Source organism: Chlamydotis macqueenii, chromosome 5 (assembly GCF_036417535.1).
Source record: "Chlamydotis macqueenii isolate bChlMac1 chromosome 5, bChlMac1.mat, whole genome shotgun sequence".
In the NCBI taxonomy this organism is placed as follows: domain Eukaryota; kingdom Metazoa; phylum Chordata; class Aves; order Otidiformes; family Otididae; genus Chlamydotis; species Chlamydotis macqueenii.
The window spans coordinates 53,073,319-53,089,245 of record NC_141560.1 but is presented as its reverse complement, the minus strand read 5'-3'; the positions used below and the strand labels follow the sequence as shown (position 1 = coordinate 53,089,245).

Sequence of the window (15,927 nt, the reverse complement as noted above, 5' to 3'; positions counted from 1 at the left end):
GTCATGGAGCAGATTCTCCTGGAAACCATGCTAAGGCACATGGAGAGCAAGGAGGTGGTTGGTGACAGCCAACATGGCTTCACCAAGGGCAGATCGTGCCTGACCAATTTGGTGGCCTTCTATGATGGGGTCACAGCATCGGTGGACAAGGGATGAGCAACAGATATCATCTGCCTGGACTTGTGCAAAGCTTTTGACACTGTCCTGCACGACATCCTTCTCTCTAAACTAGAGAGGCATGGCTTTGATGGACGGACCACTCGGTGGATAAGGAGTTGGCTGGATGGCCGCACTCAGAGAGTGGTGGTTAACAGCTCGATGTCCAAGTGGAGACCGGTCACAAGTGGCATCTCTCAAGGGTCCGTGTTGGGCCCGGCCCTGTTCAGCATCTTTGTTGGCGACATGGACAGTGGGATAGAGTGCACCCTCAGCAAGTTCGCCGATGACACCAAGCTGTGTGGTGCTGTCAACACGCTGGAAGGGAGGGATGCCGTCCAGAGGGACCTTGACAGGCTGGCCCGTGCCAACCTCATGAAGTTCAGCCAGGCCAAGTGCAAGGTCCTGCACCTGGGTCATGGCAATCCTAGGCACAAATACAGGCTGGGTGGAGAATGGATTGAGAGCAGCCCTGAGGAGAAGGAGTTGGGAGTGCTGGTGGATGAGAAGCTCAACGTGAGCAGGCAATGCGCTCTTGTGGCCCAGAAGGCCAACCACATCCTGGGCTGCATCAAGAGAAGCGTGGCCAGCAGGTCAAGGGAGGTGATTCTCCCCCTCTACTCTGCCCTGGAGAGACCCCACCTGGAGTACTGCGTCCAGTTCTGGAGCCCCCAACATAAGAAGGACAAGGGCCAGTTGGAGAAGGTCCAGAGGAGGGCCATGAAGATGATAAAAGGGCTGGAGCACCTTTCCTATGAGGACAGGCTGAGAGAGTTGGGGCTGTTCAGCCTGGAGAAGAGGAGGCTCTGGGAGACCTGATAGCGGTCTTCCAGTACCTCAAGGGGGCCTACAAGAAAGATGGGGAGAGGCTGTTCAGTAGGGCATGTTGTGATAGGATGAGGGGTAATGATTTCAAAATAGAGGGAGGTAGATTTAGATTGGATATTAGGAAAAAATTTTTTACAATGCGAGTTGTAGAACACTGGACCAGGTTCCTCAGAGAGGTGGTGGAGGCCCCATCCCTGGAAACGTTCAAGGCCAGGCTGGATGAGGCTCTGAGCAACCTGATCTGGTTGGGGATGTCCCTGCTTCTTGCATGGGGGTTGGACTAGGCGACTTTTAAAGGTCCCTTCCAACTCTAACCATTCTATGATTCTATGAAATGGTGAGGGAGCTCTGTAGTGCACAGGGTTTTGGAGCCCAATCCCAAGTAATTTTTCAAGGAGGTTTTTTTTTTGTTTAGTCTGACTTGCTCTTCTGTGTGGATTTATGCTCTCGTCACTGTTTGAACATGTAGATGCTCAAGTATGGGTGAAGGAAATGGCTCCAGTGCGAGTAGTGCATGTACCAGTACCAGTGTGTCTGAATGCACAGGCAGAGCTGATGAAAACTGCTATGCAGATGAGAGCCCGTAAAAAGAAGTGAGGTTTCTGCAAAAGTAACTTGTGCACAAGCTTAAATAAAGAGCATTGCAAATCATACCCCAAATATTTTTCCTGTGTCTATGAATATGTTATTTCTATAGCAACTAATTATGCCATAAACCAAAGATCATGACTTCAAGTGGCATGTGAGCAGAAGGAGATGAGCTATTAAGTATTGAAGATCCTTTTTTTTTAATGCAAATTTCCGTATTTATAAAGGAAAAAAAGAAAGAAAATGAAAAAAACACCAACCCTGAAGTCTGCTATATGTGAAATTGCTTCTGACTGGAATGTTTTTTTTCAAAGTTTTGTTGGAGGCATCAGTAAATCTTGAAAGGAGTTGCAGGTACCACTGTGAATATCAAAAGATACGGAAGGAAACCTCTAGAACATCTGACTTTCTCCTCCTGCCCATGCAATCCAGGAGTCAACCCTGCAAGGAGCAGGGACATCCCCAACCAGATCAGGTTGCTCAGAGCCCACATCCAACCTGGCCTTGAATGTTTCCAGGGATGGGGCGTCCACCACCTCTCTGGGGAACCTGTGGCAGTGTTTCACCACCCTCAGTGTAAAAAATTTCTTCCTTATATCTAGTCTGAATCTACCCTATTTTAGTTTAAAACCATTACCCCTTGTCCTATCACTACAGGCCCTACTAAGAAGTCTGTCCCCATCTTTCTTACAAGCCTCCTTTAAGTATTGAAAGGCTACAATAAGGTCTCCCTGGAGCCTCCTCTTCTCCACACTGAACAGCCCCAACTCTCTCAGCCTGTCCTCATAGGAGAGGTGCTCCAGCCCTCTTATCATCTTCATGGCCCTCCTCTGGACCCTCTCCAACTGGCCCATGTCCTGTACTGAAGACTTCAGAGCTGGTCGCAGTACTCCAGGTGGGATCTCATGAGAGTGGAGTAGAGGGGCAGAATCACCTCTGTCGATCTGCTGGCCATGCTTCTTTTCATGCAGCCCAGGATGTGGCTGGCTTTCTGGGCTGCAAGCGCATATTGCTGGCTCTTGTCAGTTTTTCATCCACCAGTACCCTCAAGTCCTTTTCCACAGGGCTGCTCCAATCCCTTCATCTCCCAGCCTGTATTGGTACTGGGGGTTGACCTGACCCAAGTAAAAGGTACAGGACCTTTTACTTGATTGTGTTGAACCTTATGAGGTTCACGTGGGCCCATTTCTTGAGCTTGTCCGGGTCCCTCTGGATGGCATCCTGTCTCTCAGACGCATCAACCTCACTGCTTGGTGTCACCTGCAAATTTCTAAGGGATGCGCTCGATCCCACTCTCTGTGTGACTGATGAAGATACTAAACAGTACTGGCTGGGGGTGAGCAGAGACTGCAGACCTATGGCAGTGTGAGGCAATCAGGTTAAAAATCATATTCTCACCCCCTTTTGCCTTGTGCTTTTAGTCAGTTATATTCATGCAAAAGGAATATACAAAAGCAAACAAATCAAAGACTCCATCACAAGAGTTTCTTTTCTCTTAGCCAAAACAGCCAGCCTGGCCCTGAACTTTGGTTCACCCTCCAGGCAGAAGAGGTAATATTTCTCTTAGGCTTTGTAAGAGGTACGTTTTTTACAAAGCCTGCATTGCTGAATGAAACATAACCGAACAGTAGCTGCAAACAGCGCGATGGGGGAGAGAGAAGGGATTGCTTACTAGGCACATCGCTGAAGAAGGGGAGAGGCAGTGCCAAACAGTTTTGATTAATGCTTTTATGTGGTGATCTCTGTATGTGCATGAAATTAAAAAGTTAACCATTTGGATTGTATTTATGAATTGATCACCGTTACCTAATTGTAACGCTGTGGTGTGGAGCAAAGTTGTTAACCCACAAAAAGCTCCCACTCTTGTAGTAGTATTTGGTCTTAGACATTTTGTTTGCTGAAACTACTGGGAAAGGCTGTCACCTCTCAGGGGCACACATCCCTGTTACAGAGTAGGAGCAGCTGTCACAGACATACCCTGCATTTATATAGTGTATTTCAGTAATAGCTTCCAGGAGAATTTTAAAAATTTATTTTGTTTTGTCGATCACTTCTTAACAGTTCAATGAGATGCTTACAAACAGGCTACTGGAGAGAGTGCAAAGTGGGTTATTTCATTAGGAGGATGGAGCAGCTATGCAGGGTTTTGAAGACAGTGTCAAGAGGCATTAGAAGAGGGAAAGCCAGTGGAACCATTAAAGGACTAACGAGACTAAATGAAGAGGTGAGTTAGTGTCTGCATTTGTGTGATCTGAAGGAGCTGGTGTTTTGTGATCATGAGAGTTAAATTCTGGAGCAGGAAGAGAAAGCAGTATTCAAAATGGATACAAGGAAGTCCTGATTGAAAGCGGTATTGAAATACCCACTGGTTTCAACTGATGGTTCCTTTGGGTTCCGAGTGGTCCCACACAATGAGGCATGAGGAGAGGAAGCCCTGGACATGGAACAGGGAAGGAAACAGCTGAGTCTGGAAAAACATAGTGCCCTGGAAGAGGAGCCAAAGGTGAGCAGGGGACCAAAGAGGCCTGGAAAGCAGCTCTCACTCCAGCTCTGGGGACAGGCAGGTTCTTTAGGGATCCTGGTAGAACATTTTGGCACATTAACCACCACATGAAGCTCACTTAGGCCTTGGCAATGACAGTGTTCCTGTCCTGGGGATCAGGGAGCAGCAGCAGTGCCTGGCCTCAGCCCCACCTGGGACTCACTCATAGGTACCTATTCTGCCTCAGGCCTCATCTGGACACCCACGGCCCCGCTAAAGGAGGAATGGGGCCATGACCAGCCTGCTCACAGGTAGTGGCTGCTGCCCCGCAAGGTGATGCAGCAGGGCTGGGGGCAGGAGCATTGGTCACAGCAAGAGGAACAAGCGAGGGAAGTGGGAACAGGTTTGGCTAAGGGAGGTGGGAGCATGGTGCGGGGCCTGTGGTGACTGGAAGCGCAGGGTGAGGTGGCAGGTGGAAAGCGTGGGCTGAACAAGTAGGTGTGAATCTTCAGGTGATAGATGAAGCCTTGAGTGAGGCTGTTCTGAGAAAGGGCAGGAGGGATAATGCGGTTAACAGATCTACCACTGACACCCAAACCTTTTGCAGTTTCTCTGTACTGCCTGGAACTCATCTGGCATCGTTAGAGTGCTGCCTTTCCGCTTTCAGGGACAGCGTTTTGGCTGGAGCTGTTGAAGGGTTACCAGCCCTCCACTCAAAGTGGCAGAGACAGAGTTCTCACAATGTAAATGGTAGCGCGCCACCAGAATCAATACGAATTGAACCTCTGCTGGCGAGGCGGCACAGTGCTTGCTTTCTTATGTAGAGAAATCAATATGAATTGGCCACAGGATAGGAATATACAGCTGCAGTTGGGGAGAGAAAAAGTAGATGGAAAGCTGAGGAGAACAGACATCGCTAGGCCCAGGCTGTGATTTTAGACTCAGTCATTAACAAGAAGTTTTGTGAAAGCTGTAATTCACCTGCCCCTTGAGTCACCCTCATGAACATAATGGCTTGACACAATGCTTCTGAGGTTTATCCTTCATGGTTCGTCTAAGTATTACTTTATTGTAATGGCTTAAATGTTGACACGAGTCCCAGCACATCCCTGCCCCTTTCATCCACTTTCCACCAGGGATGAGCAAGAGTAGAATACATCAGCCCGTCTCTTTTTATTACTTTTCCCCAGTTCCAGGCAAGGTCTTACTCCTTCATATAAGCAAGTCATCCAGGCTGAGGTCAGCTTGCCGGTGCAATGTTGCTATCTCAAGGATTTGCCATTTAGGCTAGTGACTCTGACTGGGTTTCCTAGTGTGGAAGATTTAATAAAAGAATGATTCTGGAGCTGTATAATGTCTGAATCCCAAATGACTCTGTTTCTAATTAGCTGTTGATATTGGCATGAGAAAGGAGAATGGTGATGACTGGAGAGCTGAATTTTACACTAACCTGCCTTTGCAAAGTTGTCATTTCAATGAGGTGTGCTAAGGGATGGTGGTGAAAGGATGCTGGGGAGAAAGTACCCTTTATTGTAAGGGTCGCGTGGGACCTCTGCCTTCCTCATGCATTTTTCTGTATCTGTCTGAAGTATACACACTATGTGTCGGTGTTTATTAAAAGCAGCATTTAGAAACTCTCCCATCTACCTCAGATCTTAGCTTTATAAAGTATTCCACCCATATTAAGAACTGAATTCTCTTGGGAATTAATAATTTCTTGACTTAAGGAAAGGTGAAATCAAGTGATTTCTACTCTTTTTCTTATCCAGATAGCAGTAAGTAAGCTGCTTTTGAGCCTTCAGATGTCTTGTTTACAGTAAATATCCCAAATTGGCCTCTGTTGTGTGCTTGCAGTACCGTGGGCACCCTTGCTAAATAATGATTATCTGATTTGACACTGTTTCAACATAACCTGTGTACAGCGCTGTACCCAGTTTTTCTTTTTACCATTTAATATGGAGCTTTGTGCATAGGTGTTTCTGTATACTGCCAGGGGACATAAAAAATATTTGAATCACCTTTGGTTTGGTATCATAGGAAAAATAAATTGTGTATTGGAAACTCAGACCGGGAACAGATCTGCTTGCATGAGAAAGGAGTCGTCCCTTCTGGGGACAGAGTTTATACTGTTCAGGGAAGGGAGGGAGGAAGAGTAGAAGAGTGAGCCCCGTCATGGCTATAAAGTATCTCTGTTCTTAGAGGTAGGGAAATTAAAAAGTGGAAAAGTTGTAAGTCATCCAAAGTTGTTGAAACAGATGGTGCAGGAGTTATTATCCTTGTCTTTTGTGCTCAAGTTCTTTCTCTCTAAAGCTTGCACCAGGTATGCGCAGTGTATTTATAGTTTGCGGAGGAAATGAAGGGAAATAATTAGACTCTAGCTTTGCAGTTTGTAAATTAAGAGAATTAGAGGGTGGTTTGCAAGGGTGAACTGCTCAGGCTATGTGCAAAACCAGCTCATTTTACTTTTACTAATTTGTTCTTTAATTAATTGGTGCCTATGTCTCTTGATTTGTGCTGAGACTGGCAAGATGCTTCATGCAAGAAACCTGTTTTCATCTTGATTAATTCTCTGCTGGGGCAAGCCTTTTAAAAAATATTAGCCAGCCGTCTTCTAACTTAGCTCCAGGAGCTCCCAGTCAAAATCATGAGGCAGACAGAGGATGAGGGAAGGCAGGCAGGGACAGGCCGTCACATTTTACAGATAAGGATGTGGCGCGCAGGAGACCAAGTGAGTTCCTCGCGCAGGGAGTTTAGGGCAAAGGTGGTAAATGACTCTTGCTTTCCTGGCGTTAATACTGTAATTACCACAGGTTCAGTCAGATTTTTCCTTTCTGAAAAAGTTGTGTGTGGCAGGTTTGCAACTCTGTGCTGCCTGTGGGAGTAGCCAGGTTTCAGCGTACGGAGTGCGATGCCCGCGGGGGGAGATCGGCTGCTAGAGAAGCAAGTGAGGTGCCCGTACGTTCTGCTGGGTGGTGATTCCGTGGGACGGAGTTAATTAGGGAAATCCAGGCGCTGGATCTGCAGCGGCACGAACAAGGCTTCCGGAGAGGCACGCACGGCCTGCGCTGACCCCGCTCCCCCCGGAGCACCCCGATCGCTTGCGCGTAAGAAATTGTGACAGCGGTTGCTTACTCCCCTGCCTTTCGGCAGCGCTGCCTGTGGCTGCGGGCAGCCCTTTTGAAGCCAGCAGCGCGTCTGGCTCCATCTCTGTGCGGCCCCTCCGTTGTAGGAGTTTCGGGGAGGGGGGGAGCGGGGGGAGCGGGGACAGCGCGCGGGCAGAGCCGAGCGGCTCCCAGACCTGCCCCGGAGGGGAATGGGGGGAGGGGGGGGGGGGCGCTGCCGCCGCTGTCCCCGCCTGCGCGCCCGCCCCATCCCGCAGCCGAGGGGCGGTTTCTTATCGCAAAGGTTTAAAGGTTTGGGGGGGGGGGGGGGGCCGCGGGTGCGCGTGGCGAGGCGGCCCCCTCCCCTGGCTCGGCGGGAGGCGCGGGGCGGGGCGGGGCGCGCGATGGGCGCGGCGAATGGGGCGGCGCGGCGGGCTCGGGGCGGGCTCCCCGCGCGGGAAGGGGCCGGGGCCGCGGGGGTCCGTCCGGTGCGCGCGGCGGCTCGGGCAGAGCAATGCGGCGGCGGGGAGGGGGCCGCGGGAGCCGCTCGCCGTTTGGATAATCCCTGCCCTCGCCCGCCAGTCTCTTGTCTGCGTGCGGCATGTGGAGCTGGGGTTTTGTACGGCATTTGCCATCCAAGCGAGAGCGCGCTTCCTTTTTTTAAAATTAATTGCTTTGGGTACAGTATATCTCTCTCTGTTGTTTTCTTCTCTGGTAGTGGGGTGGGCCGGGAGGGACGATTGTGACAGCGCAGGGAGTGTTTACTTGTGCAGAAATCTTTCTCGTGTGGAAGCACGCTGCTCCCTAACTCGTGGCTAACAGACTTCAGTTCGCCAACTTTGCCGCTGTACAGCACGCCTGGCTCCTTGGCAGGATGGCAGACAAAAGAACAGCTGGTGCAGAGCAGTAGGGGATTCACAGCAAGGAGGAGGAAGGAGAAATACAAACCTTTCACCCGCACCGTTGACGCCGGGGGATCATAAGAGCAGCAGTTGCACTGGGACGAGCTGAAGCCACCATGCGCAGGTCCAGCACCGATGAGTCGACCTATCACCGGAGCCCTTCCCTGGACAGCAAGGATTACAGTTTCCCAAATGGCACCTTTCGTCGCTACAGCAGCATGTATGGTGGCCAGTTTGGGGCTGCCAGCAACTCTTTTTTTGGATTCCAAACCAACCCAGGCCCTAAGGCCACCAAGGCTAAGTACACGTCCCCCAAGGGAAACAAGTACGTTGTCTTTTACCTGGATCTCTCGTTTATTTTTCTTCTAGAACTGAAGAGGTGCAGCATGGCTCACAACTGCCTGCAGTGTATCAAGTACCTAATGTTTGTCTTCAACCTTCTCTTCTGGGTAAGTACGCATTTGAAACTGCGAGACGGTTCGTTTGTGTCTGATGAGTAAGATGGAAGGTGAACTTGTTGCTGCTTTTAAACTTAAAAGTTTTAACTTGGAAGTTGAATGAAAGGGTGCCTCGGCTGCCCTTTCTGTGGCCTTGTTAATTCGTATGGACAATATGCTGAGGGTTTCCTTCACCCTCTCATTTCCTGGCCTTCAACTGTGTTTCAAAACCACGATACATGGCAAAAGCTTGTGTTTATAGAGGCCAGTGGCTTGAATATCTTCATCACTTTGTTTCAGTGAGAGCTGTATACACTTTTTGTGGCCCTGATCTTTCATTCTCAGGTGTGCATAGTCTTAGAGAAATCTAAGTCTCAAACGTCGTGCATAGTCTTAGAGAAATCACTGAGGCTGTTCGTGATTCGAAGGTTGAGCACATGCTTACATCCATTGCTGTATCACAGATGGCACACTCGGTACATCACAGCATTAAAGCTGGCATCAGGAATGTCTAGGTGATCATTCTCTGTCCCAGTCAGCGATGGGTCCTAGCGTTGCCATTCCCTCCTGAAGACGTGGCTCTGAAGGGTGGAGGGAGACCAGAGCCCTCATCACTTCTGGGGCTGCTACTCTGTGGCAAGAGCTTATCAAATCACTAGTAGGCACATGTGTGTCAGCAGGACACCCTGATGGGACATATCAGTGTTCATCTCCACATCATCTTTCTAGTAAATGAAGTGGCTGTCAACAGCAGGGAGGTTGGGCACTTCACTGCCGTGAAGTGGAGCATAGGCTGTAGACTAAAGAAGCCCAGTGGCGGGGAGAGGGTCAGTTTACAAATACTGTTTGTCCTGTAAAAAAGGGAGTTGTGTGAATGCTAGGGGAGGGGAGGAGGTGATTTCTAGTTCAAAGTCTGGTCCAGATTCATATGTGGGAGGGTCTGTTGTGAGGTCCTCAGGAGGTACCTTTAAATGCCTTGTTCTTCCAGAGTGGTTTATTAACATGCTGAGGGAAATAAGGGGTACTGTGAAGTGACACCAATTCTCTGCTGGGACTTAAGGAGAGGGCGTGTGTTTGCAGTTGGATGTTACCATGTCCGTGTTACTGATTGCCTGTGCTCTCATGAATTGTCAGAGGTTTGCAGAGGGCTGTGAGTGAGATGGAAAGAGCTGTTCTCTAGTGTGCGCTGCTGTACAGCTATTTAAAATCAGACATGCTGCAGTGCTGGTGCGTCTGAAAACACAAAGTGCAGGCAACTTCTGTTGACTTGAGTCATACCAAAGAGTCGGGATGGGATAAACTGGTGCAAGTCCACCAAATTGGTGTGGTACTAACCAGAGCTAGGAAACACAAGGAGGGTGCTCTCTTTACACCCTAGATAAGCTGGTAGATAGAGTGTTGGTAAAACTGCAGTTTGTCTTTCAACTCTGACTGTGGTTGCTTCTGCATTCCTAAATATTGTCTAATATTTATTGCAGCTTACTCCAGACCTTTCTGAAAAAGACATATACTATCTTTCTTGCTCCTCTAAGCCTTGTGGCTCTACTGACTGTCCCTGGTCAAGATTATAGCACTGTCAGCTAGTTGAAGTCTGTGCTAGAGAAATGTGATAGGATGCTGGTGTTAATAGCTTTTTTCAGGACTATGCACGGCACTGCCACGAAGAATACTTACTGCATTCTGATTCCTTTTACAATATGCATCTTCTGCTGAAGCATGTGCGTCTGATAAGAAGAGGTTTTGCTGCAAGTGATGTGGGTATATTTACAAAGGGAAGATGGCACATAGTAATATATCTTTGGCATGCTTTTCAGTACAAAAACCTTAATCCTTTCAGAGAGAAGCAAAGTTTTTTGTCTTTCCCCTGAAATTATAAAGCTATTCTCAAATGCTTGGGGGGAGAGCAAAGACAGGGGTCCCAAAAAGAGAGAATTAAACATATAACAACTGGGCCCTTCGTGCGCTAAAGCATATAAGCAGGGGAGTGGGTGGTGTCAAATACTGCAGCACGATTTCTGTTTTGCTTCCCTTTCACATGCTACCTGCACAGCAGGAGTGATTGATGATGATCATGTCCAAATGAGGTTTGCACAGCATGTACTTATAATAGATGCAGCTCTTCACCTTCTCACAGTGGAGAAACTAACTAAAACCAGACGATTTTTAAAAGTACTGACTTAAGCTGACCTATCTTTAATAAAAGCAGAAAAAAATTTCCATTACTAGTGATCAAAAATCTTGGAATGATTACAGGTTGATGATGCTGCTGTTTTGTTTTTCATGTTGTTGTCAGTTATCTGTTATGTTTTACTTTGTGAAATTAAAGGAGAAGCATCTCTGGAAGAAGACAGGATTTCTCTTTGCATACATGCTCGCAGAAGTTTTGCTGTCTCCACCTTTCCCCTCCACCTGTCTCTGGGTAGTTTGTTAGTTACAGACGGCAATAAATAGGAAGAGGAATTGTTTTTTTCATGCTTTGATCTCCAAATAAAAACTGCAGTTATTTCCATGTATAGAGAGCAGTCATTGCATTAAATGAATTAAATGCCTATTATAGGTTGTTCCTGCTTTTTATTCTGTTTTGAGCAAATGCTTTGACTTCCTTCAGAAATCATATTTCCATTTTCTTCTTCCTGTTCCTATTCATTAATTCTAGTCATCTTGTGCATCCCTACAGCCTATTTCCCAGTACTTTCAGTTGTCTTTCCCCCAGTGAAAATAGTCCTCAGCCCTGTGCAACTCCAGTGGTGTTGGTGCTGCATTTCTTAGGAAAAGACCCTTTTCTTATAAGTCTGGTGAATTTATAGGAAACAAAATCTCAGAGACCTTGATTTTAAATGTTCCTGGCAAGCTTTATTGGATTAGGTGGTGCGCTTATGCTGTAAAATTTTTAAAAGCTGTCATATAACTGTGAAAACAGAGTAAATTTCTCTTCCCCTTTCTGATGGCTGAAGGGAACGCAAAGCTCCTTCACAAGTATCAGAGGCTGACGTGCCTTGTCCGTGTTGGTGCTGAATCAATCCATTGGTATAGCAGACCAGCAGCTATTAATGAAGAGAAAAAAAAACCTGATAGTCCTAGAATAGCTCTTTTCTCCATGAAGAGTCCTGCACAAATTGCTCTTGGTGCGTTTGCAACTACTCTGGGGTATTAAGGAGCTGAAACATGGACAAAACATTATTACACGGCAGCACTGCTGCTCTAATGGGAATTGCCATTCAGAGGCCATTTCCTGGAATATTGCCAGATGCAGAGGAGCCATCATTGTATCACTGCACTGATTTGTAAGCTCCCAAAATAACTTTTGTTACCTGATACACAGTACTTGTCTGACTTCATTCATTTTTATGGACTTCGATTTTCTTTTGTTGAATTGCTGAACCCTTGAGACTAAAGATCACCTCAGGTGATTGCAAAGCAGAATATTTTTATATCATAATGAAATATTTGTATTTCACTGTGAAATACCCAGGGAAGAATATTTGTTTTCCACATTCTGGCCTTGAAACATCTAGGGTTTTTTTTATGACAGTCAGTAAAATGAACTATTTTATTTCTTGTGTTTCTAATGCAAGGCTCTGCTTGCCTTGTCTTTTCTTTTTTTTTTTTCTTTTTTTTGTTAAAAAAGGTAGGAGATAGCCTAAAGGCTGAGAGAATGCTATAGAAAAAAAAATATAATCTCCTTAATACCCCTTGGTTTATGCCAGCATTCCGTAGTGGTTTGGCCATCAAAGAACTGAATACCTATATCTGACTGTTCAGGTAATGTTTAACTGATAGAGAAATGCGGTAAAGCACAGGATTTGCAAAATGCTGTTGTTAGAAGACTAGTTATAGAGAGGAGACAGCAAAAAAAAAAAAAGGAGACAAAGAAGTTTGTAATTTATCAAACTTACCATTCCTCATGTCTCCTTTCCATTGTTAAAACATACTGAAGTTGTATGTACTATAAAGAAGTCAAAGTCTTCAAAATAGTTTACAAAGACTCTAATTCCAGTGGGTAGGCTCCCAAAGACCCAGGGGAATATTCTGTTGTCACTTGGAAGCTTGGGAGTTGCCATCTGCTGGGCACTCTGTGGCTGGGATGAGCTGCTGGAGCTCTGCTTTCCAGCTTTCTGCCTAAAGAGATGGGGCAAGGCACTTGGCCTGCTGCTTTGTTTTGCCATTTGGTCCATATAAAATTCCCAACTGATACAGCCCTGAGAATGATGTGTCTTGGCTTCTGAGACATAAAGTGCAAATCTGAAATGTATGGAAATACAGAGCCAAGGAAGGGGCAGGTAGCACTAGTGAATGCACTAGCATCTATGTGGGAAAAACCAAGAACCTGTTTAGTCTGATTCCAGGGACCAGCTGTGGGTCTCTTGCTCTGGCTTTGCTGCTGTTGGTGATTCATGGCCCACAGTTTGGGAAGCTCTGCACTAATGAGTACTGCTGGCCTGGGGCACTAGTGATACTGCCAGCAGTCAATCTTCATTACTTGAATGTAATTGGAAAGAAGGACAGGAAGTAACAAAAACGAGAAATCTTTCATTACTGGCATAATTTTCCTTCCTTCCACTTCAACTTCAGTGGCACAGGTATGTCTTGTAAGAACTATGCAGATGTTTGCAATATCTGGAATACTGAGAATGCAGGGCAGCTGGAAAAAGGAAGAGCTTGATCTGAAAGTGCACCATGGGGCATTGGATGGTATTTGAGAGATCCTGGCCAAATATGGCCAGAGGGTGGAGGCAGAGGGATGTCTCTCTGTTTCTTTGTACCTCGTTGGGAAACCATCTGACCTTATTAGCTTGAGAGGAGAGCTGTTAGCTGAGCTTATTCCCAAAGCCGGGGAATTTTGTGAGAGAAGCAGCTGATTTTGTTGAATTGGGTTCCTTGTCCTTCATCTGCATCCTCTATCCTCCATCAGTCAGCTGAATGAGATTGATGGCTGAAACAGCCAGAAACTCTACAGATTGTTAGTGGCTGAGGACAGCAATCATTTTGTAGTTATACTTGGCTGCAGTCTTAAGTTGGTGGAAAAAAATTGCTAATAGAGCAGTAAGCCATTTTAAAAGCAGACCCACCATCTCATCACAATTATTTGTGCGTGTTCTCCTCTGATGGGCAAGGGTTGCCACTCCTGCCATAGAGCTGAGCGTATCAGTTGGAGCTGCTGCGTGCTGTTCTGCAGGGAAGGCAGTCACTTGTCTGCCAGCTGTGTGGTGCCCTGAGAAGACAGCTCGATTAGAAATAAGACAGCCGGTGTATTTTCATATGTATAACAGGTGGATAATCTAGGACAAAGAAAAAAAATTGATTAACCAGCAATACAGACTTTGCTCCTGTGTAATTAGAATATGGGACGTTTACCGCAGAATGTCATTGCCTCTAACTGCCTCCCAGTCTCTGATTTGCGTTTGTAACTTACCTCCTCCAGAAACTGCTCGGTCTGATTGACATCTTATCTCTGCCTCTAACTTGGTGAGGCCTCTCTGAGGATGTGTTTTTAAGGAGCATTGCTTTCAAAGAAAGGAGAGTCATTTGATATGGGAATTACAGACTTCAAAAAATGGCGTTTCTGTGAGAAGCGGAACTGTTGAGGGCTGATATCAAGTGTGAGAGAGAGATGATTGTATTACCTGATGTCTGATTTATATGGGCACCACTCAGAGCTTTTCCCATAGCGCTGCCATTCATACCATCTCTTTCCCGTGTGGATTCTGATGTCTAACAGGGTTGGGGATCATGCTGGAGTCTTATCTCCCAGTGAAGGCGTTGCTAAGGGCTGCATTTGCTACCTAAATGCATACCTTCTGAAAACCTTTAGGAAGTTAATGAATTTGAAAGGGTGCATATCTGTCAAACCAAGCTGACAGTGACAAATGGACTCAGGAGTTGTTCGTGGGATACTCAGCCAACACAGCTCAATTCCATAGTTGTCTTTTCCTTAGGAAATCAGGCTCAGAAGGCTTTTAAGAGAGGAGAAAAAAATTGCCTTCAAGTTAACTGTAGAATAGATACCATCTTCAAATTGCTCGCTGTGGGCCCGTTTCTGCTTCTGTTACTCATGACAAAGAGTAGCTTTGTTGCTTTAGGTGGGTTTGCTGACATATTGATATGCTTTTGGCCACGAGTATTGGCAAGGACTAAGCACCTCGCCTTATAATTTTTCCTGTCAAGAACATCCACTGTACCTAATTCAGACTTACAGGTAGTACAAAAAACTGAGGAAACCCATCAGTGGATAAACCCACAGGATATGGCATGTTGCGGTTGTGGACAAACTGGCAATTTTAAAGCAATGAGTGTACAAACAATGAGCTGCAAACATTATTCCCTCTTCTGGACAATGATAGATACTCAATCTGTTGCAGCCAGAACTTTGAATTATACAAAGGAAGACAAAAGGCGGGTGAGATAATTTCCATCATGATTCCTCCTCCTCTGTATCTTGGCTTAAAGATTTTTGAGAGCTAGCCGGTGCTGCTTTGTTACACGTGATTTCTCATCATTGGGGCGAAGACCAAAGTCACAGTAACTACCACAACATACGCTGTCACCTCACAGTTCACACTGCCCTGTGTATGAGGTCCTTTTCACCACCTATGGGCCGTTATTTTAGAATGTGAACCTTTTGGCCAGAAGATCATTTGCAACCCTGTACCCACAGAGTATCCAGAAGAATAAAATCCCGGACTCTGTCTCCAGACACTATTGTTTTATAGCTATTAATACTGCTGCGTGATTTATTTATTTAGAACATAAGTTTTGGCTAAGGTAGCAAATCCGTACAAGTTACTATATGAATAATATACAGTATCTATATGAAATATATAAAGACACTTCTCTCTGATATTTAGAGTGTAAAGTGAGCACTGCTAGGACAAAAATGAAACGTGGAGTTGAATGGAATGACTTCTGCATACTCATGCAGATTGGAGACAGTAAATTGTATTTCTTAGTACTGTCCTGTAATTGTTTCTCCAGGAAATGTTAAATCATCACAAGATGCAGCAGAAGTAAATGAAATTGAAATTGCAGTCTGTAATTAGACTGTCATACTGTAACACATCTTAAATCTGTCTTCAATAGAAAAACTAACACCCTCCAAAAACCTCTCCCAACCTGCTTCAAGTGTGAATGCATGCAGAGCCTTATAATTTAACACGATTCAGCTGGGGCTTGTTCTAAAGATGCCTTACATTTGAAATAGTAGTTTGAATGAGACAGAAGGTTGATGTAAAAGGACAAAGGACCAGAATGACTCAATCTTGTAAGTTTTTTATACATAGACCTTCCAGACTTTTGGATGTTTGGTTTTTTGTTTCTGTTTGTTTGGGGTTTTTTTCTGCTTACTTTTCCAGATTGCTTTTATGGACCTTTTTATTCTTTCCTTGGCCACGAGACCTTTGCTTGTTCTCAGATATTTTAAAAATAGTGCAGCAGCA

At 45.9% G+C, this 15,927-nt stretch overlaps 1 protein-coding gene across 8 annotated transcripts in view; it reads left to right on the top strand.

The window, feature by feature from the left end:
- Positions 1-15,927, top strand: part of TSPAN4 (tetraspanin 4) — a 455,141-nt gene that overhangs the window by 234,880 nt on the left and 204,334 nt on the right. For 7 of the 8 annotated variants that reach the window (XM_086748154.1, XM_086748153.1, XM_086748157.1 and 4 more), the window contains one exon: positions 8,427-8,506. In XM_086748154.1, the coding sequence (XP_086604280.1) occupies positions 8,444-8,506 (63 nt within the window). In that variant the 5' untranslated portion in view covers positions 8,427-8,443. Of the gene's footprint in view, positions 1-8,158; positions 8,507-15,927 lie in introns of those variants that run through there. The other variant, XM_086748152.1, reaches the window with a different exon arrangement.